The 24,721-nt window shown below is 42.4% G+C and overlaps 1 protein-coding gene across 8 annotated transcripts in view; it reads right to left on the bottom strand.

Annotated features, from left to right (window-relative positions):
- SUSD1 (sushi domain containing 1) overlaps positions 1-24,721 on the bottom strand; it is a 140,193-nt gene that overhangs the window by 106,290 nt on the left and 9,182 nt on the right. For 5 of the 8 annotated variants that reach the window (XM_032240348.1, XM_032240351.1, XM_032240353.1 and 2 more), the window contains exons 2-4: positions 15,313-15,426; positions 9,935-10,090; positions 3,818-3,970 (exon numbers count right to left, since the gene is read on the bottom strand). In XM_032240348.1, coding sequence (XP_032096239.1) covers positions 3,818-3,970; positions 9,935-10,090; positions 15,313-15,426 — 423 coding nt within the window. Of the gene's footprint in view, positions 1-2,678; positions 2,883-3,817; positions 3,971-9,934; positions 10,091-10,201; positions 10,745-15,312; positions 15,427-24,721 lie in introns of those variants that run through there. The other 3 variants (XM_032240355.1, XM_032240354.1, XM_032240350.1) reach the window with 3 other exon arrangements.

A 24,721-nucleotide genomic window follows, 5' to 3' on the forward strand; every position in this document is an offset into this window, starting at 1 on the left:
CAAATATAATCCAAATGAAAGGAATAAAACACCGAAAATCCCAGATTAATTCATTCCAGCAATTAGAACTGATCATTATCAGGAAATCTAACAATATAACCCTCACATTATCATTAATTTTTTTTTTTAATGCGAGAGGGTCTCACTTTGTCACCCAGGCTGGACAGCAGTGGTGTGATCACAGCTTACTGAGGCCTCAACCTCCCAGCCTCAAGTGATCCTCACACCTCAGCCTCCCAAGTAGCTGGGACAACAGGCATGCACCACCACACCCAGGCTGGTCTTGACTCCTGGGCTCAAGCTATCTGTCTGCCTGGACCTCCCAGAGTGCTGAGATTACAGGCATGAGCCACTACATCTGGCCACATTATTCTAAAAGACATGATTTTTAAAAAAACTTATTTTTAATTAAAAAAATTCCTTAAAAGTGGGAATAAATTGATGCTTCCTTAAGATGGTGTACATAGAGTCAAAAACTAGTGAAATGATAATTAAAAAAAAATTTTTTTTTCACTTTTCAGGTGGAAACAAGCACATAAAATGGTAATATTTGTAGACAGAGAAACAGAAAGCCAGGTCAACCATGGTGGCTCATGACTGGAATCCCAGCACTGTGGGAGGCAGAGATGGGCAGATCACTGAGCCCAGGAGGTCAAGACCAGCCTGAGCAACATGGCAAAACCCCATCTCTATAAAAAATACAAAATTTGTCGAGGCATGGTAGCTCATGCCTGTAGACCCAGGAGGCTGGAGTGGGAGAATGGCTTGAGCCCAGGAGGCGGAGGTCACAATGAGTCAAGATTGCATCAGTGCACTCAAGCCTGGGTGGCAGAGTGAGACTCTGTCTCAAAAAAAAAAAAAAAGAAAGAAAGAAAAAAAAAGAAAATGAAACAAAAAAGAAACAGAAAGCCAAAATTAAAAAAAAAAAAAACTAACCAAAAGCCAGTATCATCATAAAAACAAAAGCAGTATAACAAAGTGGATGAAAACAATTTTGAAACTAGAATTCCTGGGTTCAAGTTTAGCTCTGTCTCTAGTTGTATAACCTTAAACAAATTACAGTAATGCATCACTTAACAACCAGCAAACAAATGCATAATGGTACATTTTAAGAAATGCACCATTAGGTGATTTCTTTGTTGTGTGAACATCACAGAGTGTACTTACACAAACCTAGATGGTAGAGCCTGCTACACACTCAGGCTGTATGGTATATCTACTGCTCCTAAGCTACAAACTCATACAGCATGTTACTGTACTGGCTACTGTAGGCTATGATGTCACTAGGCAATAGGAATTTTTCAGTCTCATTATGACCTTATGGGACCACTGCAATGTGGTCCATCATCATATATAAAGTGCTTAAAACAGTACTTGGCACACAGTGCCATACTGAGAGGGGAGACCCCCTCACCTCCTTTAATTTCACCTCCTCCCTCCCATCCTTCCAGATGGGAAGGAGGGTGAAGAAGGAAAAAAAATGAAATAAAATACCAAAGAGCTGGGAAAATGACTCCCTTTTTAGTTCCCAGCATCTCTGCTGTCTGTTAGCCTTGAAAGAGCTGCAAATGAATGTTATCCCTGCTGGCTGGAGCCCGGCACTGGGTCATGCCCCCCACATCTCCACGGATCAGGCTCCCTCCTGGAAACACCTCTGCCAACAAACAGCTTGTTGCTTTTGTGTTGTCTCTATAAGCCCCCTCCCCTGCTAGTCTCCATTCACACTGCAAATAAATTAGCAAATCAATAAAGCCAAAAGATTATAAGGTCAGAAGTCCAGCAAATGGACAATGACATAGTTCTGCCTCAGTTTCCCTTTTAGCATTGTAAGCCTATAAAAGGGGAGAGAAGCTGCAGCTTGGGGAGCTTGGTAAATAAGGCTGTAGCCTCCCGCAGCTCCCAGCTGAATAAAGCCACTTCCTTCCTCAGTTTGGTGTTCAAGAGGTTTGTTCCCCGCCGCTCCTGCTACAATATGAATGGACATGATTAGATATACCTAATATCAGCCGGGCACAGTAGCTCACATCTGTAATCCCAGCACTTTGGGAGGCCATAGCGGGCAGATCACTTGAGATCAGGAGTTCAAGACCGGCCTGGCCAACATGGTAAAACCCCATCTTTACTAAAAATACAAAAATTAACCAGGTGTAGTGACAGGTGCCTGTAATCCCAGTTATTCAGTGAATGTGGCACGAGACTCACCTGAACCCAGGAGGCAGAGGTTGCAGTGAGCCAATATCGTGCCACTGCATTCCAGCCTGGGTGACAGAGACTCTGTCTCAAAAAAAAAAAAAAGATATACCTAACATCAAAAAACTACTATCAGGAATGAAGAAACACCAAAACCATTTCCCAAAACATCAGGTATAAAAAAAAGAATGTTCAAAGGAAACACTACTATTTAAGACTTTGTTTTGAAAATACAAAGTGATCAATCAAGAGAAAACCATAGCTTTACAAAGAAAGAAAAATTTTAAAATGGAATTATCATTATTTGCAGATGATATAATACTATTCCTAAAAATATCAAGAAAATCAACTGAAAATCTATGAGAAACTAATAGGAATTTTAAAGATGTATTTAACTCATTTATTCCCTAAAAGTGAAATTTAGAGAAAAATATGAAAACAGTCTCAAGGTGGTATGAACTGGGAGTTTGAACTTTTCAAAAGCTCACCGTGGCAATGTAATTTTGGGGACTCCCATGCGCCCTGGGCTGTGCAGCTTGAAACTGTATCTTCTGGAACACTGAAAAATCCTTCTCTGCAAGCATAACAAACCTGGCTGCCCAGCCTAGACACATAATTTTCTATGATATAACGATCCGTAATCTCAGGAGGGGTGCCACAGTCTATTTCAGAAAATAAGTTAATGTCAAATTCTTCACCTTGTGAATGTAAATCTTCAAAATTCATAATCTCTCTCCACCTCTACCTTATTCCTCACACACACACCCTGAGCCATATTTTAAGTACGCTGGTTCATTCCCACGTGACTTCCGGGAACATTTCCCACAATTGTCTTTCTTCAGTCTTTTGGTCTTCCATAGTTAACGCATCTATACATGCACAAAGCTGATAGAATTTAGCAATCAACCCTCACTAATTTACACTAACTAAAGAGAAGCCTCGTCCAATGAAATAAAAATCTGAATTGCAAAATACCTTAAGATATATGTACCTTGATAATTTTCAGGGTCCCTTTTGAGATGCAAGGTCCTTACCAAATCATCAGTATTTACTAGCTAACATAGTAGTTAATATCAGAATATCCATTAACTGCTAATAAAAATTCTTTATGTTTACTAATTTTAGCTTTTAGTTTTTTTTTTTTTTTTTTTTTTTGAGACAGAGTCTCACTCTATCGCCCAGGGTGGAGTGCAATGGCATGATCTCAGTTCACGGCAACCTCCGTCTCCCAGGTTCAAGAAATTCTTGTGCCTCAGACTCCCAAGTAGCTGGGATTATAGGCATGTGCAACCATGCCCGGCTAATTTTTGTATGTTTAGTAGAGACAAGGTTTCACCATGTTGGCCAGGCTGGTCTCGAACTCCTATCTTCAAGTGATCCACCCACCTCAGCCTTCCAAAGTGCTGAGATTACAGGCATGAGCCACAGCTCCTGGGATTAATTTTAGCTTTTTAACATGGCCCCCTCTAACTTGATTGTTGTTATTTGCTTTACTCCACAGGTTGTAGAAAATGTGCAAAGGATCAGATCACCTCCACCCATATCCCCAACACAGGCTTGGAGCAGAAGAAAATCACCGTCAACAGAATTTCACCTTGAGATGCTGCATTTGTTGGCAGAAACCCACCTGTGCATGATGTGGCATCGATGGTCGGGTGGAAAGGCTCAGACCCATTCCTCAGCAAGTATCCATCCATACAGTAACATTCAAAGCTCCCAGGAGTGTTCACGCATCGCCCTCCATGCCTGCACAGGCCAGAAACTTCACACTCATCTATGTCTTGAAGCCCAATCCAAATGGAGAAAAGGAGAGAAAAACAGGAAAAAAGAAAAACAACAGGAGAGGATATTTGTGATAGTCATTTTTTCACATTTTCAAGTTATTCTTATAAAAGGATGCATTTGTTTGCAATTGTATCAGAAATTTTATTTTATGCCTTACAGGTTCTTCTCATATATCATTCACATCATAAGCACTAAAAACATAGCAAGTGCTCAATAAATGTTTGTCAGTGTGTTCTGGGATTTTACAAAACCAATAACCATCATCAACTCTCTGACACCAAACAAAATGAGCTCAAAAACATAAATACATACAATCATTAAAAAATGTCCTGGCCGGGCACAGTGGCTCATGCCTGTAATCCCAGCACTTCAGGAGGCCAAGGCAGGCAGATCACTTGAGATCAGAAGTTTGAGACCAGCCTGGCCAACATAGTGAAACCTCATCTCTACTAAAAATACAAAAAATAGCTGGGCATGGTGGCACACACCTGTAGCCCCAACTACACACGAGGCTGACTCAGGAGAACCACTTGAACCTAGGAGAAGGAGGTTGCAGTGAGCCAAGATCGTTCCACTTCACTGCAGCCTAGGTGACAGAGCAAGACTCTGTCTCAGAAAAGAAAAAAAAAAGAATGAATGAAAAACCCAATCACTGAAAACATCCAATCACTACAAATATATCCAATCACTAAAAAAAATCCAATCACCATAAATATATCCAATCACTATAAATATATCCAATCACTAAAAAATATCCAAACACTAAATACATCCAGTCACTATAAATATATCCAGTCACTATAACAAAAGAACGGTCCCAACCTCATACTAAAACATCTAAAGTAGCTTCAGAGAGAAAATATTTGCAGGCCTGGCACAGTGGCTCATGCCTGTAACACTAGCACCTTGGGAGGCCAAATTGGGAGAACTAATTGAGTCCAGGAGTTTGAGACCAACCTGGGCAACAAAGTGAAACCCTGGCTCTTAAAAATAATAGCTTAAAACATAAACAAATTTTTTAATGTTTTAAATAAGGAAAACAATCTCCAGGAAAGTGAAAGTGCCAGCTCATGAGTATAGGATGGTATGGCAGGTAGCAGGGTGGTAATTTAATTAGGAAAGGTCTCGCTAGTTTTATAAAAATCAGAAGGGCTTAAAACAGGCTTCAAGAAGGACAGGACATGCCCCTTTGCAGACTTTTTCCATCTGACTGAAGACTACCAGAAACAGCAGGTACAGGGTAAGAACTGCCCAACAAGCCAGAGGCTGGAGAAGAAATTTCTCTGTCAGTTAGCAGTTTTTCCCCTCAGAACTGACTTTAAAACTTTAAAAATTCCATCAGCTGGGCATGGCTGTGCATGCCTATGGTCCCAGTTACTCAAGAGGATAAAGCAGGAGGATTGCTTTTAGTCCAGGAGTTCAAGGCCAGCCTGGGCAACATAGCGAGACCCTCCTCTCTAAAAATAATAATAATAATATTTTCATCAGAGCGACACAGATCAATTCTACTTGGAGGAAAAATAAAAGTACCCTAACAGAAATTCCTAGGCCATTTGTATGAAAACATCAGGGATTGAGCAGTAGATAGGAAGCAGCATAATTGAAGAAAGTCTACCATAATTTCTTTTTTTTTGAGTCTCACTCTGTTGCTCAGGCTGGAGTACAGTGGCATAATCTCTGCTCACTGCAACCTCTGCTTCCCGAGTTCAACCAATTCTCCTGCCTCACTCTCCTGAGTAGCTGGCACTATAGGTGGGCGCGACCACACCCGGCTAACTTTCTGGGCTTTTTTTGTAAAGGGTTTCACCATGTTGGCCAGGCAGGTCTCAAACTCCTGACTTCAAGTGATCCACCCACCTCAGCTCCCAAAGTGCTGGGATTACAAGCATGAGCCAACACAACTGGCTGTAATTTCTTTTATTAAAAGGATATTTTAGGACCAGGCATGGTGGCTCACGCCTGTAATCCCAGCACTTTGGGAGGCTAAGGCAGGCAGATCACTTGAAGTTGGGAGTTCGAGACCAGCCTGGCCAATGTGGTGAAACCCCATCTCTACTAAAAATACAAAAAATTAGCTGGGCATGGTGGTGCACGCCTGTAATGCCAGCTACTCAGGAAGCTGAGGCAGGAGAATCGCTTGAGCCCGGGAAGCAGAGGCTGCAGTGAGCCATACCATTGCACTGCAGCCTGGGCAAGAAGAGTGAAACTCCACCTCAAAAAAAAAAAAAAAAAAAAAAGAAGGACATCTTAGCCCCCAAAAGAGAAAAGAAATAGTCTCAGAATCATTTTGAACTTTTTATATTCTTTATTCTCCTTCCTTTTTTGGTCTTGGATCAATGAACACCTCTCCCCTCACACCATTGTTTGGGAACTGGTAATTCTATTCAATTGCTGAAGGAGCCCATCCAAGTCAAACCACCCTCACACAGGAAGAAGTGCCACTGAGCTTCGGCTTCTGGGTTGTGGCTCACGGAGGTTTCCATGATTCCCAGGAGTCATTTAGGGGATGGTTCTAAGGGTCAGAACATCTGCCAGTTCTCCAAGACTGGCTGGAATCATCTCACACTAGAATCCCACCAATTCATTCCTCCTCTATCTAATGTTGGTGACGTCCAGAGGCCTACCTGCAACCAGCTCCTGAGCTTGATGTCGACTCTGCAAAGTACAGTAAACACCTGGATGCAGGATTCCTTGGAATACAGGAACTAGGAATCACATCCTATGGTTCCAGGCAAACAGTGATCAACTGCTGATTCCCCGAAACTTGCTAACCTCTGCCCTGGCTAAAGCCCACTGACATTTCTCTGGCAACTGTGATTCTGAAAGAAACAGTCTTATCAAGAAAAGCAGTTCATCAGCTTTTACAAAGTGATAGCTGGAGAACTCACAAGGAAAGGTCATGGGAATGGCTGCCAGTGGACATGGTCTTCATGGTGGGAGATTGAACTGCTCTAAAAGAGCCGGTGGTGATGCTAGCACAACTTTGTGAATATACTGAAAACCACTGAGTTGTATACATCAAAAGGGTGAATTTGATGGTATGTAAACTATAGCTCAATTTTTTAAAAAAGAGAAGGTCATTAAATAATTGCAAGAATAGAATAAACAAAAGTAAAGCCTACATCTGGATTTTGTTCCAGGAAGATTGGTTGTAGTTTGGCTGATACTTATGTGGCCCTTGCATAAAGTATTTTCTTCTCTTTCCTCTTCTCCCCTTCTTCCTTCCTCCTGTTCCCACCAATCTCCTCCCTCCTCCTCTTCCATCTCATTCTTCTTCCTAACTTAAAAAATAAAATTTAAGACAAAGTCTCACTCTGTCACCCAGACTGAAGTGTAATGGCACAACCTTGGCTCACGGCAGCCTCAAAGTCCTGGGCTCAAGCGATCCTCCCACCTCAGATTTCCAAGTAGCTAGGACAACAGGTACATACTACCACATCCAGCTAATTTTCTTATTTTTTTAAAAGATCAAGTCTCACTGTGTTGCCCAAGCTGGTCTCAAACTCCTGGCCTGAAGTGATCCTCCAGCCCTGGCCTCCCAAAGTCCTGCAATTACAAACATGAGTCACTGCGCCCAGCTTTCTTCATAACTTTTAAAAGTTGAATTCATCTCTTGGAACTATAAATATACTGATAAATATACAGTTGTTAAGTTTTTCCTGGCAAACTCCCACAGCCTAGGAAACACCATTTCAGAGATCATATTTTCCAGAAAGTTCCCAAGTCCTTCCTCACTGCCAAGATAAGTTACCCCTGGATTTCAGTAAATGCCATTTGCTTACCTATGACTAACACTTTATACTGAAATTAGCTGTCTGCTCATCACCTCCTCCTAGCACAGCCTTGGCACATAAGAAGTGCATGAGAGGCCGGGCACAGTGGCTCACGCCTATAATCCCAGCACTTTTGGAGGCCAAGGCAGGTGGATCAGCTGAGGTCAGGAGTTCGAGACAAACCTAACCAACAGATGAAATCCTATCTCTACTCAAATACAAATTAGCCGGGTATGGTGGCAGGTGCCTGTAATCCCAGCTACTCAGGAGGTTGAGGCAGGAGAATTGCTTGAATTCAGGAGGCAGAGGTTGCAATGAGTCGAGATCATGCCACTGCACTCCAGCCTGGGTGACAGAGCCAGACTCCATTTTAAGAAAAAAAAAAAAAAAAGGAAAAAGTACATGAGAAATGTGTACTGAATAAACAGAACACTAGATCATCATCTTGTATGCTATTTTTTTCTGAGTGTCTTTTCTTCTTAATATACCAAACTTAATACTGCAACACTGTACTTCTGCAACCATGCAGCCAATAATTCGCTACCTAAAATAACAGGATATTATAAAATGTTTTCTCTGAAGGAATATGTTCATTCATGCCTAGAATAAATTAAATGTATTCTTTGAGAGATTCTGCCTTGGTACAGGTCAACAGGGAGGACGAATCCGAGCATAAGAACCTGTGGTTCCTGGTAGCTAAGAAGATAAAACATATTCCCTTTCTTTTTCTTTTCCCTAAAAACCTTCACAAAGCTTTTAAGCAGAGTCATTAAGTCTACGCAAAAGCATCTTAGAGCATCTCCTGTGCAAAAACAGGAGGTGTTTTCTGCCTTTCCTCTTCATTATTGTTCAAAGATTTTCCTAGAAAGCCAGATAGCAACATTACTGTGGCATGCTGTAAATAGAGTTCAGATAACAGAGGAGCCGCTAAAAATTAGGAGGGTTGGCTGGGCGTGTTGGCTCATGCCCGTAATCCCAGCACTTTGAGAGGCTAAGGCGGGTGGATCATGAGGTCAGGAGATTGAGACCATCTGGCTCACATGGTGAAACCCCATCTCTACTAAAACACACAAAAAAATTAGGTAGACATGGTGGCGTGTGCTTGTAGTCCCAGCTAATTAGGAAGCTGAGGCAAGAGAATCGCTTGAACCTGGGAGGCGGAGTTTGCAGTGAACCGAGATTGCGTCACTGCACTCCAGCCTGGTGACAGAGCAAGACTCTGTCTCAAAAAAAAAAAAAATTGAAGGGTTTGTTCTCACCCTGTATTGAACCAGCCTGTGCTCAGAGATCTAACCTACAGAGTTACTGTGTTCCAAAAAGTTGCACTCCTCACTCAGTGCACACATGTGGGAGGCAAGCCCACACCTCTAACAGGGACAACTCTGACCTCCTGTGAGCCAACAGCCCAGTGCCAGCCCCTAGGTTAGTATGCTCAGAGCTGGGGAGTGCCACTCACCCAAAAAATCCCCCACCTGCAGTTACAGGAACCTACAGGAGGCATACCATCTCCAGAGAGTCCCTCCTTACTGTTCATTATCAGAATGATCAGGCCAGGAGTGGTGGCTCATGCCTATAATCCCAGCACTTTGGGAGGCTGAGGCAGGCAGATCACTTGAGGCCAGGAGTTTCAAGACCAGCCTGGCCAACATGGCAAAATCCCATCTCTACCAAAAATACAAAAATTAGCTGGGTGTAGTGGTACGTGCCTGTAATCTCAGCTAGTGGGGAAGCTGAGGCAGGAGAATAGCTTGAACCTAGGAGACGGAGGTTGCAGTGAGCCGAGATTGCACCACTGCACTCCAGCCTGGGCGACAGAGTGAGACCCTGTCTAAAAAAAAAAAAAGTTCAAACACACAGACCTGTAAAAAGAACATTACAATGGAAAAAAAAAAAAGACTATTACTATGAACTCCCCTAGACCCACATCCCCCCAAGATTCAATCGTTGTTTACATTTTGCCATTTACAGTAGCTTACACACTAAAGGAATACTGTTACAGATACATCATCAGAACACCACAAGATATCTCAGCATGCATCTCCCAGAATAAGAATATTATTCTTTATGCTCAATACCATTGTCCCATCTAACAAAATTCACATTAATTCCCTAATATTAACAAATACACAGTCCAGATACTATCCTGCCATCACCAATTGCCAACACTGCAGCCCCCTTTTGAGTACCTGTACAAAAGGTGCCATCGTTGGGAATGAATGTCTTGTTGTTGTTTGTGGCTCGATATCCTTCCAGGCAAATGCAATAGAAGCCCCCGGGGGTGTTGTGGCAAGATGTGTGGTTCCCACAGACAACGGTGGCTCCAAACTGGCACTCGTTTTTATCTGTTGACACATAGACAAGGCGCTGGAAGAGCTATCAATCCACACCGACTTCAACAGCCCAGACTGTCCTCCCATGCTGTGAGCTCGGGAACCGACGTTCTGTGACCACACCTTAGTGATCTATTTCTCCAGCCTCTTCTCCTTTCACGATGCTTCCCAGACTACAGAACCTGGGCCCCTTGTAGTTACGTGCCAGGAGTGTATGAAACCCCAAGAGAAATACAACACCTCAATCTGGCAATCCATCTGATTTGAAAATTGGGGAAGAGGGCTCTCTTTGAACTTTTGCAAGCTTAAAAAGATCTTTTCAGAGACCTGCGGAAACAAACCAGCAGAATCCCACTTTTCCAGTACAGCCTTTTTCATGGTTTTTCATGAAAGTCAGGGTAGGATGATTTTACAGCCAGTGATTAACTAGAAAATTTGTTCTTTCTGAGCTACCAGGAAACACAATGGAATTAGTGCTGCAGCCTCATCCGGGAGCAGGGCTAATGCAGATGTGGGAACAGCTCATGCTAATGGTCAATGGCCCATGAGAATAATGTTAGTCCCTCAGTGTGGGGCCTGGAACATGGGGGCTCCGTGAGTCCCCAGAAGTCTCCCTGTTTTGAGATAGAGTTTTGCTCTTTTTGCCCAGGCTGGAGTGCAGTGGCTCAATCTAGGCTCACCACAACCTCCGCCTCCCGGGTTCAAGCGATTCTCCTGCCTCAGCCTCCCAAAGTGCTGGGATTACAGGCATAAGCCACCACATCCAGCTTTTTATATGCTTTTTTCTTCTATTATTATTATTTTTTTTTTTTTTTGGATAATCAGGGTCTTGCTTCATCACCAAGGCTGGAGTGCAGTGGTATGATCATAGCTCACTGAAGCCTCAACCTCCTGGGCTCAAGGGATCCTCCTGCCTCAACTTTCTGAATAGCCAGGACCACAGGTGCATGCCACCACACCAGCCTGATTTTTTAATTTGAAAAAAATATATACTGTTTTTACTTTTTTAACTTTCTTGTTAAAAGCTAAGGCACAGGCCAGGCAAAGTGACTCATATCTGTAAACTCAGCACTTTGGGAGGCCAAGGCAGGAGGATTTCTTGAGCCCAAGAGTTCAAGAACAGCCTGGGCAACATAGTGAGACCTCATCTCTACAAAAAATAAACAACATTAGCCTGGTGTGGTGATGGGCCTCTATATTCTCAGCTACTTGGGAGGCTGAGGTGGAAGGATCCATTGAGCCCAGGAGGCGAAGGCTACAGTGGGCCAAGATCACACCACTGTGCTCCAACCTAGGTGACAAAGTGAGACCCTGGCTCAAAAAAAAAAAAGAAATCCTAAGAAACACACACACACACACACACACACACACACAATAGCTTAGGCCTACACAGGGTCAGGATCATCAATATCACTATCTTCCATTTCCACATCTTGTCCCACTGGAAGGTCTTCAAAGGCAAGAACACACACATGGAGCTGTCATCTCCTATGATAACAATGCCTTCTTCTCTTCTGGAATACACTCTGAAGGACCTGCCTGAGTCTGTTTAATAGTTAACTTTTTTTAATAAGTAGAAAGAATACACTCTAAAATAATGATAAAAGCATATAGCATAGTAAATACATAATCTAGTAATATAATCATTTATCATTTTCAAGTATTATGTACTGTATATATATATATATATATGAATTTTTTTTTTTTTTTTTTTTTGAGAGAGAGAGAGTTTCACACTCTGTTGCCCAGACTAGAGTGCAATGGCAGGATCTAAGCTCACTGCAACCTCTGCCTCCTAGGTTCAAGAAATTCTCCTGTCTCAGTCTCCCGTGTAGCTGAGATTACAGGAATCTGCCACCACACTCGGCTAATTCTTTTATTTTTAGTAGAGATGGGGTTTCACCATGTTGGACAGGCTGGTCTTGAACTCCTGACCTCAGGTGATCCTCCTGCCTTGGCCTCCCAAAGTGCTGGGATTACAGGCATGAGCCGCCGCGCCTGGCCTATGTACTATACATTATTGTTTGTGCTATGCTTTTATACAACTGGCAGCGCTGTAGGTTTGCTTACACAAGCATCACTAAAAACACATAATGCATTGTGCTGTAACATTATGACAGCCACGACATATCTAAGTGATAGGAATTTTTCAGCTCCATTATATAATTTTTATGAGGCCAGCATTGTACCTTCAGTCCATCATTAACCAAAACATCATTAAATGGCACATGACTGTATTACATTTTTAAAATTTAATTGGCTTTGGAACATGATTCATCATATTAAAACTATCAGTGGGGCCAGGTGCAGTAGCTCACACTTGTAATCCCAGCACTTTGGGAGGCTCAGGTGGGCAGATCGCTTGAGCCCAGGAGTTCAAGACCAGCCTGGGCCACATGGCAAAATCCCGTCTCTACAAAAGGAAAATACAGAAAAATTAGCTGGGCATGCTGGTGTGTGCCTGTAGTTCCAGATACTCAGGAACTGAGGCAGGAAGATCACTTGAGCCTGGGAGGTCGAGGCTGCGGTGAACTGGTCACGCCACTGCACTCCAGCCTAGACGACAAAGACTCTGTCTGAGAGGAAAACAAACAAACAAAAATCTGTGTTTGGGAAGATTTGCGAAAGACCTTAGAGGGACAGAGCAGACTCTCAAGCCATAGTTACACCAAGTGTCCATCCCGGGTTACAGAACACTATCCAGTGGTTTCAGAAACAAGTCCGGCTGTCCAGAAAATGGAATATTCCGATCCTTTGTTGTTGTTTCTGAAACATGACTCCTCTGTGGACCTCACCAAAAGGGACATTTTGGTTTGTAGAGGAGTCTAGAATTCTCAAGACCCTGGACTTAATACCACGTTATAGCACCTCTGGTACATGTATAACCGCACCTGCAATCTATGTATGGCTCAGTCTCAGCAGGCCAGGCACTGGGATACGCAGTGCCTAGGGTTTGGGAGCGGTACCACATAAATTAATAAAGCCCCCTCCACCCATTAAGAGGAGTTTCTTTGTACAAAAATCAAAGGACAGGGCCAGGCGCGGTGGCTCACGCCTGATATCCCAGCACTTTGGGAGGCCGAGGCAGGTGATTACTTGACGTTAGGAGTTTGAGACAAGCCTGGCCAACATGGTGAAACCCCGTCTCTACTAAAAATACAGAATTTAGCTGGGCATGGTGGTGTGTGCCTGTAATCCCAGCTACTCGGGAGGCTGAGACAGGAGAATTGCTTGAACCCGGGAGGCGGAGGTTGCAGTGAGCCGATATCACTCCACTGCACTCCAGCCTGGGCCACAGGAGACTCCATCTAAAAAAATAAAAACAAGTCAAAGGGCAGACAAGAACAGGAGGAGGAATTCCTTTGGGAAGGGAACAGAAAAGTTCGTTCATTCTCAACTTAATTTCTATCTCACTGCTCGCAAGTGCATGTGAGGGGTGGGAGGGTGCGAGGCATTGGGAGAAATTTCCCCTGGAGCCTCAGACTGCAGGGCAGCCAAACTTCTCATGGGTACAACTCTAAAAAACAAGAGTCAAAGAAGACTTAACTCCAGCCTGCAGAATGGACAATGGTGAGCGACTCTAAAAGCTTGTGTCTGCAAAGTAAAAAGTGACTTTTTGAAGACAAGACAAAATTGGGTTTTTTTGATGGTGTTTTTTTTTTCTTCTATTTTTAAGAGATGGGGTCTTGTTCTGTCTCCAAGGCTGAAATGCAGTAGTGGCCAGGCGCAGTGGCTCTCACCTATAATCCCAGCACTTTAGAAAGCTGAGGCAGGAGGATCGCTTATGCCTAGGAGTTCAAGACCAGCCTGGGCAACATAGTGAGACCCTGTATCTACCAAAAAAATGAAGAAGAGGAAGAAAAGGAAGAGGAGGAGGAGGAGGAGGAAAAGAAGGAGCAGGGGGAAGAAGGAGAAGGAGAAGAGAAGGAGGCGGGGGAAAAGGAGAGGAGAAGAGGAAGAAGAAAAGGAAGAAGAGGAAGAAGGGAAGAAGGAAGGAAGGGAGGGAGGGAAAGGAAGAAAGAAGGAGGAGAGAAAGAGAGAAAAGAAAGAAAGAGACAAAGAAAGGAAAAAAGAGAACGAAAGAGAAAGAGAAGGAGAAGGAGAAGGAGAAACACTAGCTGGGCATGGTGGCAAGGTTGTAGTGAGCTATGATCATGCCACTGCACTCCAGCCTGGGAAACAGAAAGCCCCTGTCTCAAAAAATAAAATAATAAATAACTCGCTGAAGCTTTGAACTCCTGGGATCAAGCCATCCTCCTGCCTCAGCCTCCCGAATAGCTGGGGGTACAGGTATGTACTACCACACGTGGCTAATTTAAAAAATTTTTTAGAGATGGGGGTCTCACTGTGCTGCCCAGACTGGTCTCAAACTCCTGGCCTCCAGTGATCCTCCCACCTCAACCTCCAGAACAGCTGGAATTACAAGCTCTAGCCACCATGACTGGCTGCTATTTTTCTTTAGGGAGAAGAAAAAGCACACAAAGATATCACAACAAGGCTGTATACACAATTTATCCACAAGCGTAAGGTAAAATCATCAATATTTTTAATGCATCTAACAAGGTTGCTGGGAGGAAATTGGAAGATTATTGCAACATTTACTATTGTAAAATTGTTGTGAAAGTCTCCCTCTCTCTGAATCGAGCTTGAATCTGGATAGTGTCTGACTGTCATAGCATGGTAGATGTCATAAGGCAAACAATAATTTCAGATGCTTCTAACCTAAAGGGCTTTGAATTCCTTTAAGTCTTCTAAGTCCCTAAAAGTACTACAACTACCAAAAATTTGGAGGATGAATTCTGATAGACGTAAGACCCAAAGCAACAGTATTTCACCAATTAACCAAAAAGTCCAATAGCAAATTGTTTTGTTTTTCCTCGTGGTACTAATATAAAGAGTTTTATATCAAAATAACCAGAGAAATTAAGGAATGCAACATTCACTTGAGTTGCAAAGTCAAACTTAAAACAGATGTCAAATTTGTGTTAGGTCCCAGAGTTTCCAGAGATTCGACTTCAATTACCTCTAACGTGAGGAATACTACCTTGGAAACACTAGAGAACGAATGTATCCAAACGCTAAAACAAAGAATTATTATAATTGACAAAACTTCTCATAATAAAAATATGTGAACAAAATAAAAACATTCTCCCCCAAGGACATCAGCTCTTTAACACAAGAGAATCTTGTTTCGTGATTCACCATTTCAACTTAACCCAGGATTCAGAACTTACCAACACACTGAGTCCTCCCGTTACCCACAAATCCATAGTTGCAAATACAGATCCTCTTCCCTTCTCTTTGCTGGCATGTGGCATGTTCATGGCAAGTGGCACAGACATCTAAACCTGAATCATAAATTGTATGTTTCAGAAAAAGAAAAATGCAAGATGAGACACATGTAGTTAGTGGACATTTACAATGGAGAACCAAAATTTGAAGACCAAAATAACACGGGACACACCTAGTCTCATCCTTAAAAACCTTCAGTGGCTGTTTAGTTCCCACAGAATAATGTGTAAAATCCCTTCCTCTGTGTAGCAAACAATGTCTTCTTCTTCTTCTTTTTTTTTTTTTTTTTTTGAAACATTGTCTCACTCTGTCACTCCAGGCTGGAGTGCAGTGAGTGGTACAATCACAGCTCACTGTAGCCTCAACTCCTGGGAGCAGGTGAACCTCCCACCTCAGCCTCCCAAGTAGCTAGGACTGCAGGCACACATCACCACACCTGGGTAATTGTTTCGTTTTTTCTGTAGACACAGGGTTTTACCATGTTGCCCAGGCTGGTCTGGAAATCCCGGGCTCTAGCAATCCACCTACCTCAGCCTCCCAAAGTGCTGGGATTGCAGGCATGAGCCACGACGCTGGGCCACAATCAATGCCCTTAGTGGTCTCACTCCAGACACACTCCTCAGCCTCATTGTTTCCAAGCCCCAACCACACATGGTACTTGCCAGACAGCAGAGGCTGACTACTCTTTCCCAAACGGAATATCTACTATCCTACTTGCATGCTACTGTCACCATACTCTCTGTACCTAAAATGCCTATGACTTCTTCTTCTACCTAGCTAGTACCTATTCATATTTTGAGACCAGCTTAGCCTGGGCGTGGTGGCTCACGCCTATAATCCCAGCACTTTGGGAGGCTGAGGCGGGCAGATCACAGGGTCAGGAGTTCGAGACCAGCCTGACCAGTATGGTGAAACCCCATCACTACTAAAAATACAAAAATTAGCCAGGCGTGGTGGGGCCTGCAATCCCAGCTACTCAGAAGGCTGAGGCAGGAGAATCGCTTGAACCAGGAGGCGGAGGTTGTGGTGAACTGAGATCATGCCACAGCACTCCAGCCTGGGTGACAGAAAGAGACTCCATCTCAAAAAAATAAATAAATAAAGACCCAGCTTAAATGTCACATTCCCTCTGAGGTCCTCCCCACTACTCCATTTTTTCCTTTTTTTTTTTTTTTTTTGAAGTAGAGTCTGACTCTGTTGTCCAGGTTGAAGCACAGTGTCATGATCTCGGCTCACTGCAGCCTTGATCTCCCAGGCTTAGGCAATTCTCCCCACCTCAGCTTCCCAAGTAGCTGGGACTACAGGCGCATGCCACCACACCGGTCTAATTTGTGTACTTTTTGTAGAGATGGCGTCTCCCTATGTTGTCAAGGCTGGTCTCGAACCCCTGAGCTCGACAGATCCACCGGCCACAGCTGCCCAAGAAGCTGGGGTGACAGGTGGGAGCCAACGTGCCTGTCCCAGTCCTCCATTCTTAAGGAAAACGAAATGCATCTTCCTCTGTGCTCCCCTAACACTTGAACGCTCCCCAATCAATCATGTTAATGAGTCATTACATTTGGTTCTAGCTTTGTCTTCCAAGCTCGGTATTATGAATGAGCCGCTCAAGGATAGGGATGATATCATTTGCCCATATGTTACGATGGCACAGTGCAGACACTCAATATATTTTTATTGACTGCTTGGATAGAGAAATCTGAAATCCTACTTGCTGCAACTCAGAAAGCAAATGGAGTGAAAGGAACAGAGCTGCCTATTACTCTACTCTTTTTTTTTTTTCAAAGAATAAAATGTGTTTAAGATGACAGTGACATAACAGCCAAGTCCCAGTAGGATGACCAGATCCCGATTATTGAAATAAACAGCAGAATTGTTTGAGGCTAAAACTTCGAAAACATCCAAATCTACCAGATGGTGAAACATGGCTCAAGATCAAAAAAGAATTTCTACCCAAGGCTATGTGGTATATTGTGTTTCGCTCTCAGTGCCTCTGTAATTTCAGGAGTGACCTAGTAAAGAGAATCTTTCCAGCATTGAATTTCGTTTTAGTTTTGGCTCTGTTATCACCAGGTAAGAGAGCCTAGCCCTTAGGCTGCTCCAGGCATGAAACTAACTGAGACTGGGGATTTCTAAACATGCTAACCATACTGCTGTTTTTTTGTATTTAAAAAAAAAAATAAAAGATAACACAAAAATAAGACAAACACTAATTTGGCTAATGCCATATTAGCCATGGAATATTTACAAAATTTATTATATCTCAGACCATAAAGAAAAATGCAACAAATTCCAAAAAAGTAAAAATGTAAAGGCCGAATTATCTGACCACATAATAATGTAATAAAACTATCAAGCAAAACATAAGACTGGCATCCCCAAAAGAAACCTACTTGCAAACCACAGAACATTCTCCTAAATAATTCTTAGAACAAAGGGCATATCAAAATTGAAATGGTTCACACTAGGTATAAAAACATATTTACTCCAGAAAATGTGAGTTTTATGTGTTTTTATACCTTAGGAGTATACTTTAATGCGACCTTTAAAATTTTTACCTTTTTCAAATTTGTTGCATTTTATTTTATGGTCTGAGATAGAATAAATTTTGTAAATAAATATTCCATGGTTTATTTGGTATTACTTAGTGATGATTAGTGGTTTGTCTCATTTTTGTGTTATCTCTGATTTTAAAAAGGAACACACAAAACAGAGGCATGGTTAGAATGTCTGGAAATCTCCCAGCTCGGTTTCATGTCTAAAAAAGAGAGAGAAAAAGCAGGCAGCCGAGGAAAAAAAAAAGAAAAGAAAAGCTAGAATTTTAACACAAGAAGCCTGAAAAAAGGAAAAAAGAAAATGAGGGCTTAGGGATTGGCAAATAAAAATTTAAAGATATTAAAGAATTAGAAAATATTATCAAATACACTGTGGGGGGTGTAATTACATAAAAGACTAGAAAGGTATAAACCCTGGGAGAGAAGATGATGGCAGACAAAGGATGCCAACAGTATTTCAGAAGATGAGAAAGAGGCCAGGCAGAGTGGCTCATGCCTGTGATCCCAGCACTTTGGGAAGCTGAGATGGGTGGATCACTTGAGGTCAGGAGTTTGAGACTAGCCTGGCCAATGCAGTCTCTACTAAAAATACAAAAATTAGCCAGGCATGGTGGTGGGCACCTGTAGTCCCAGATACTCAGGAGGCTGAGGCAGGAGAATCACTTGAATCTGGGAGATCGAGGTTGCAGTGAGCTGAGATCATGCCACTGCTCTCCAGCCTGGATGACGGAGTAAGACCCTGTCTCAAAAAAATAAAAATGAAGATGAGAAAGAGACAGATGGGCCAGATACAGTGGTTCATGCCTGTTATCTCAGCACTCTGGGAGGCCTTGATCCCAGGAGTTTGAGACTAATCTGGGCAACATAATGAGACCCCCATCTCTGTTCTTAAAAAAAAAAAAAAAAAAGGATATGGGTGCATAGTAATTGTCTTAGCACAAAGGAAGAACTAAAAGCCAACCCCAGAAAGGCCCAGAAAGTACAGTCTTGGCAAATTTCAGAAGATAGACATAAGGAATAGGAATGAAAGTTCAAGGAACTGGTTGAAAATGTCTGCAAGGAGTAGTTAAATGTCCAGATTCCTTCACTGACACTGCACAAAACATAATTTTACAACCGGGAGAAGATGGACCAGAAGGCTCCAGATTAGGACAACACACCAAACTGAAGTGAGGATGAGTCCCAGTACCTAAGTGTCCATCATATGGGTTAAATATATTTAACCATCTTAACACATTAACATTTTAGCACAAAACATTTTAAAACCATGCGATCAGGACGTTGTCAATTCATAATGACATGCAGGGCCAGGCACAGTGGCTTATGCCTATAATCCCAGCACTTTGGGAGGCCAAGTCAGGTGGATCACTCAATGTCAGGAGTTCGAGAACAGCCTGGTCAACATGGTGAAACCCTGTCTCTACCAAAAATACAAAAACATTAGCCATGCATGGTGGTACACACCTGTAGTCCCAGCTACTCGAAGGCTAAAACAGGGGAATTGTTTGAACCCTGGAGTCACAGATTGCAGTGACCCAAGACAGCACCACTGCACTCCAGGCAGGGTGACAAAATGAGACTCCATCTCAAAAAAATAAAAATTTCAAAAAAGTAATGACATGCAACTAAAATCTTGGAAATACTTTCTAAATAATGGATCCTGGGTCAAATTAAAAAACCCATTTGTGATGAACACTAAAATGAGGAACATATGAACATTCTCCCCAATTTAATTTGTAGATGGAATGCAATCTTGGCCAGGCATGGTGGCCCATGCCTGTAATCCCAGCACTTTGGGAGGTCGAGGTGGGCAGATCACCTGAGGTTGGGATTTCGAGACCAGCCTGATCAACATGGTGAAACCCCATCTTTATTAAAATACAAAAACTAGCCAGGTTCAGTGGCATGCGCCTATAATCCCAGTGACTCAGGGGGCTGAAGCAGGAGAATCCCTTGAGCCCGGGAGGCAGAGGTTGCAGTGAGCCGAGATTTCGCCACTGCACTCCAGCCTGGGTGACAGAGCAAGACTCTGTCTAAAAAAAAAAAAAGAATGCAATCTTATTAAATACCCTAAATCTTGGGTACAGTGTTGCAGTTTGGGATTATGAAAAAGTTCTGAAGATGGATGGTAGTGATGATTGCACAATATACAACTTGCCTCTCAACTGTACACTTCAAAATAGATAAAATGGTCAAAGTTTGCCTTGTCTCTACTTTACCACAATAGTAAGGAAATACTGAAAATTACATTTTTTACTTTAAAAATCAACTTTATTGAGCTATCATATGCATAAAATAAAACACCCCCATGTTTAAGTGTACAGTTTCAGTGGGTTTTAAGAAATGTATACAACCATAAAATAACTGCTAACTCAAGATGCAGAATACATGACACACAATTTGCATCTGATGATAATCTGATAATACATGGTGCACAATCTGATGATAAACATTTGCTTTGTTTTCACTTGGGGACTAACATAATTAAAGCTTTGACAGCAAAAAAGGGGAGGGAAAACGCAAATTTCTATAGGGAAATCATTTTGTTTCTGGATCCCCAATTTCACGTGATGCCATGGAGAGACAGTAGACAGCAGGTACATAGCTTTAGAGAACAAGTGACTAAAGTAACCCAAGCTAAGGAAGCCTATAAGAATTTTTCATTGAAAACCAAAGAAGCCCATTATAAAATACTCCCCCAGTGAACAGACAACATAAACACACTATTCAAAGGCTAAAAACCTTAAGTAGACATTGAAATCACACACAGATGTGTGCAGTACAATAGTAGACGTAAATGTGATAGTATTGAAGCAACAATACAATGTGTGAAATTAAATAATTTAAACTTAAAGCGTTGAAACTTCAAGTTATACCAAGCCTTGAGAGGAATGTGGCTATAGAGTTTGAGTCACAAAGTATACAGCTGCAGCTTCTGCCTTTCTCTCCCCCTGTAAATAATTAAGACCAAATGGCACCAGAGATTTGACCCGCTCAGATCCAGATCGCTACCTCTCCTCATGGAGTAATAAAGTCATTTACTTGGAATGTAGCAATCTGTAACCAACCAAATCCTGTGGCTTATGCACTGATCTTGTATAGAAAATATAATTCTACTACAATTTCTACATAAATGAAACTGTAACTTCCCCACTTTGGAGTGACACTCCGTTCATTTGAAGTCAGCATTTCCCAGTGGCCACGCTCAAGTTTTATGCTTGAATAAACACTATATTTAATCATACATTCTGAATCTCATTATTTAAGGTTGACAAATGGAAATTTTTAAATTTTTTTTCTTATATAAAATACTCGTCTAGGGTAGGGTACAGTGGCTCACACTTGTAATCTCACCATTTTGGGGTTTTTTTGTTTGTTTATTGAGACAAGGTCTCACTCTGTCACCCAGGCTGGAGTGCAATGGTGTGACAACGGCTTACTGCAGCCTCCACCTCCTGTGCTCAAGCTATCCTCCCTCCTCAGCCTCCAGAGTAGTTAGGACTACAGGTACATCCCTGTAGTCCTAACTACAGGTGTGGTTAAAAGATTAACCACACCTGGCTGATTTTTTATTTTATTTATTTATTTTTTTAGAGACAGGATCCCACTATGTTGCCCAGGCTGGTTTCAAACTCTTGGCTTCAAATAATTCTCCTACCTCAGCCTCCCAAAGTGCCAGCCTAGTCAACATAGCAAGACCCCACCTCTACAAAAAAAAGCTTTTTAATTAGCTGGGTATGGTGGTGTGTACCTGTAATCCCAGCTACTTGTGGGGCTGATATGGGAGGATCTCTTAAGCACAGGAGATCAAGGCTGCAGTGAGCTTTGATTGAGTCATTGCACTCCAGATTGGGCAACAGAGCTAGACTGTCCCTTTAAAAAATTTAAAAATAAAAAGCATGTTGTTATAAAGATGCAGAATTTATATAGCTCCATTTGCAAAAACTCAGCCGGGTGTGGTGGCTCATGCCTGTAATCCCAGCACTTTGGGAGGCCAAGGCGAGCAGATCACTCGAATCCAGGAGTTCGAGACCAGCCTGGCCAACATGGTAAAACCCCCGTCTCTACCAAAAATACAAAAAAGTTAGCCAAGCATGGTGGTGGACACCTGTAATCCCAGCTACTCAGGTGGTTGAGGCAGGAGGATCACCTTTACCCAGGAGGCAGAGGCTGCAGTGAGCCAAGATTGTTCCATTGCACTCCAGCCTGGGCAACAGATCAAGACTCTGTCTCAAAAAACAAAAACCTTAACATCAGCTGGAAAATGACTCTTTCATGTAACTACTGAGTACATCTAATAAACATAAAAAATTGAAGCGAAGAGGTGGGACTCACTCCGATAAATTAAAGGAAGTCTAGTCTGAATTAGTGAAGGACAGAATAGAAAATGTTTTAAAAGAAACTGAATTAAGTTCAAGTTTATTTAATAAATAGGCCCAGACAAACACATGGCCTTAGAGGAAGGCAGCCAGGTATAGGAGAAGCACTGGCCTGGAAAGCTAGTCAGAACTGGATCCTAAATCTAGCTGGGTCTAATTCACTGTGTGACCTTGAGCACATCACTTAATCTTTCTGGATCTCAGTTTTTTCATCTTTAAAACAAGACTTTGGGCTTCTCAAATTTTAAAGTGCATTCAAAGCACCTGGGGAGGCTGGGGCAGGAGGATTGCTTGAGCCCAGGAGTGCAAAGTTACATGAGCTATGATCATGCCACTGCACTCCAGCCTAGAAAACAGAGTGAGATCCTGTTTCTAAAAAAAGAAAAAAAGAAAAAAAACTCATCTATCTCATAAATATACATACCTACTATGTACCCATAAAGATTAAAAAATACATACATACTGAAAAAGAAAACTACAAACAAACAAAAACACACCTGGGGATCTTAACCTTTGTTAAACTGCAGGCTCCAATTCAGTTGGTCTGAGAAGCCTGTATTTTGCATTTCTAACAAGCTCACAGGTGGATCACATTTTCAATAGCAGAGGATAAACAGCTCCCTAAAGTCCTTTCTCCCTCAAGCTCTGACATTTCCTTATTTTTTATTTTTAACTTTAACTTTTGTGAGTACACTGTAGGTGTATATATTTATGGACTACATGAGATGTTTTGATGTGGGCATGCAATGTGTAGTAATTACGTCATGTAAAATGGGGTATCCATCCCCTTATGTATTTATCCTCTGTATTATAAACAATAGTCATGGTCTTTTAGTTACTTTAAAATATACAATTAAATTATTATTAACTATAGTCACCCTGTTGTGCTAGGTCTTTGATACTTTTTTTCTTTTTTACTTTTTTTTTTTTTTTTTTTGAGACAAGGTCTCGCTGTGTTGCCCAGGCTGGAGAGCATTGGCACAATCAGAGCTCACTGCAACCTCTGCCTGCCAGGCTCAAGTAATTCTTGTGTCTCAGCCTCCTGAGTAGATGGGACCACAGGTGTGTACCACCACACCTGGCTAGTTTTTGTATTTTTAGTAGAGATGGATTTTTGCCATGTTGGCCATGCCGGTCTCAATCTCCTGACCTCAAGCAATTCACCCACCTCAGCTTCCCAAAGTGCTAGGATTATAGGCATGAGCCACCACACCCAGCCTTTTTCCCCTCTTTTGACACAGGGTCTCACTCTGCTGTGCAGGCAGGAGTGCAGTAGCATGATCACAGCTCACTGCAGCCTCGACCTCCTGGGGTCAAATGATCCTCCCATCTCAGCCTCCCAAGGAGCTGGGACTACAGGCACATACCACCACACCTGGCTAATTTTTGTATTTTTTTGGAAAGATGGAGTTTCACCATATTGCCCAGGCTGGTCTGGAACTCCTAGACTCAAGTGATTTATCTGCCTCGGCCTCCCAAAGTCCTGAGATTACAGGTGTGAGCTACCACACCTGGCGTACACTTCATTCTTAGGGTACCTGTTTTAATGACCTATTAAGAGTAATTTATTTAGATGAGATACACACATCAAAAAGAAAGAGAAAGAGAGAAGAAAGAAAGAAAAAGAAAGAGAAAGGAAGGAAGGAGAAAGAGAAAAAAGAGAGAGAAAAGAAAGAAAAAGAAAAGAGAGAAAGAAAGAAGAGACGGGAAGGAAGGAAGGAAGAAGGAGAAAGAAGAAAAGGAAGGAAAGAAGGAAGAAGGAGAAAAGAAAAGAAAGAAAGAAAGAGAAAGAGAGAGAGAGAGAGAGAACGAGAGAGAGAGAAAGAAATTTAGCATAAGTATAACCCCAAAGACAGTATCTGGCACGCAGCAGAATTTGTCTCGATATGTGTTTGTTCCCCATACCAGTAAAAAAACTAAGAGGGGTTCCAGGCTGTCAAGGCTTCTCAGGCTATCTGCAGATGAGAAGGTGATTTCTAAAGAAATACAGGCAGGGGTGCTTATTATGCAGCCACGATGAGCCTATTCTGCAGGACTTTGCAGGGCAACCCTCTGGCCCCACGAGTCTACTGTTCCACAGCCTGGGGCTCAGTTAAGAATCACCTGGAGACAGAGTGCTAATGTCCTCGTTTTAATACAAACAGTCCTGTGTCCTGGGAAACCCCTCAATTCTGTGCAAACCAAGACAGTTGGTCATGCTTCCTGGAGATCCTGTTAAAACACAGCATCCCCAAAGATTCGGACTCAGCAGGGGAGAGGCAGGGCCTGAGAATCAGTGTTTCTAAACTGCTCCCAGGTGGACCACACAGAGAGGTGAGCTGGCAGACTACCTCAACCTCAACCTCAGGGACTGGAGTCAGAATCCAGGGGAAGAAAAGGCAATAATGAAAGCAGTCTTTCACCAAGTCAACTGCCGCATA

This window comes from Sapajus apella, unplaced genomic scaffold (genome assembly GCF_009761245.1).
Source record: "Sapajus apella isolate SASKATOON/1434 unplaced genomic scaffold, GSC_monkey_1.0 scaffold46, whole genome shotgun sequence".
NCBI lineage: Eukaryota > Metazoa > Chordata > Mammalia > Primates > Cebidae > Sapajus > Sapajus apella.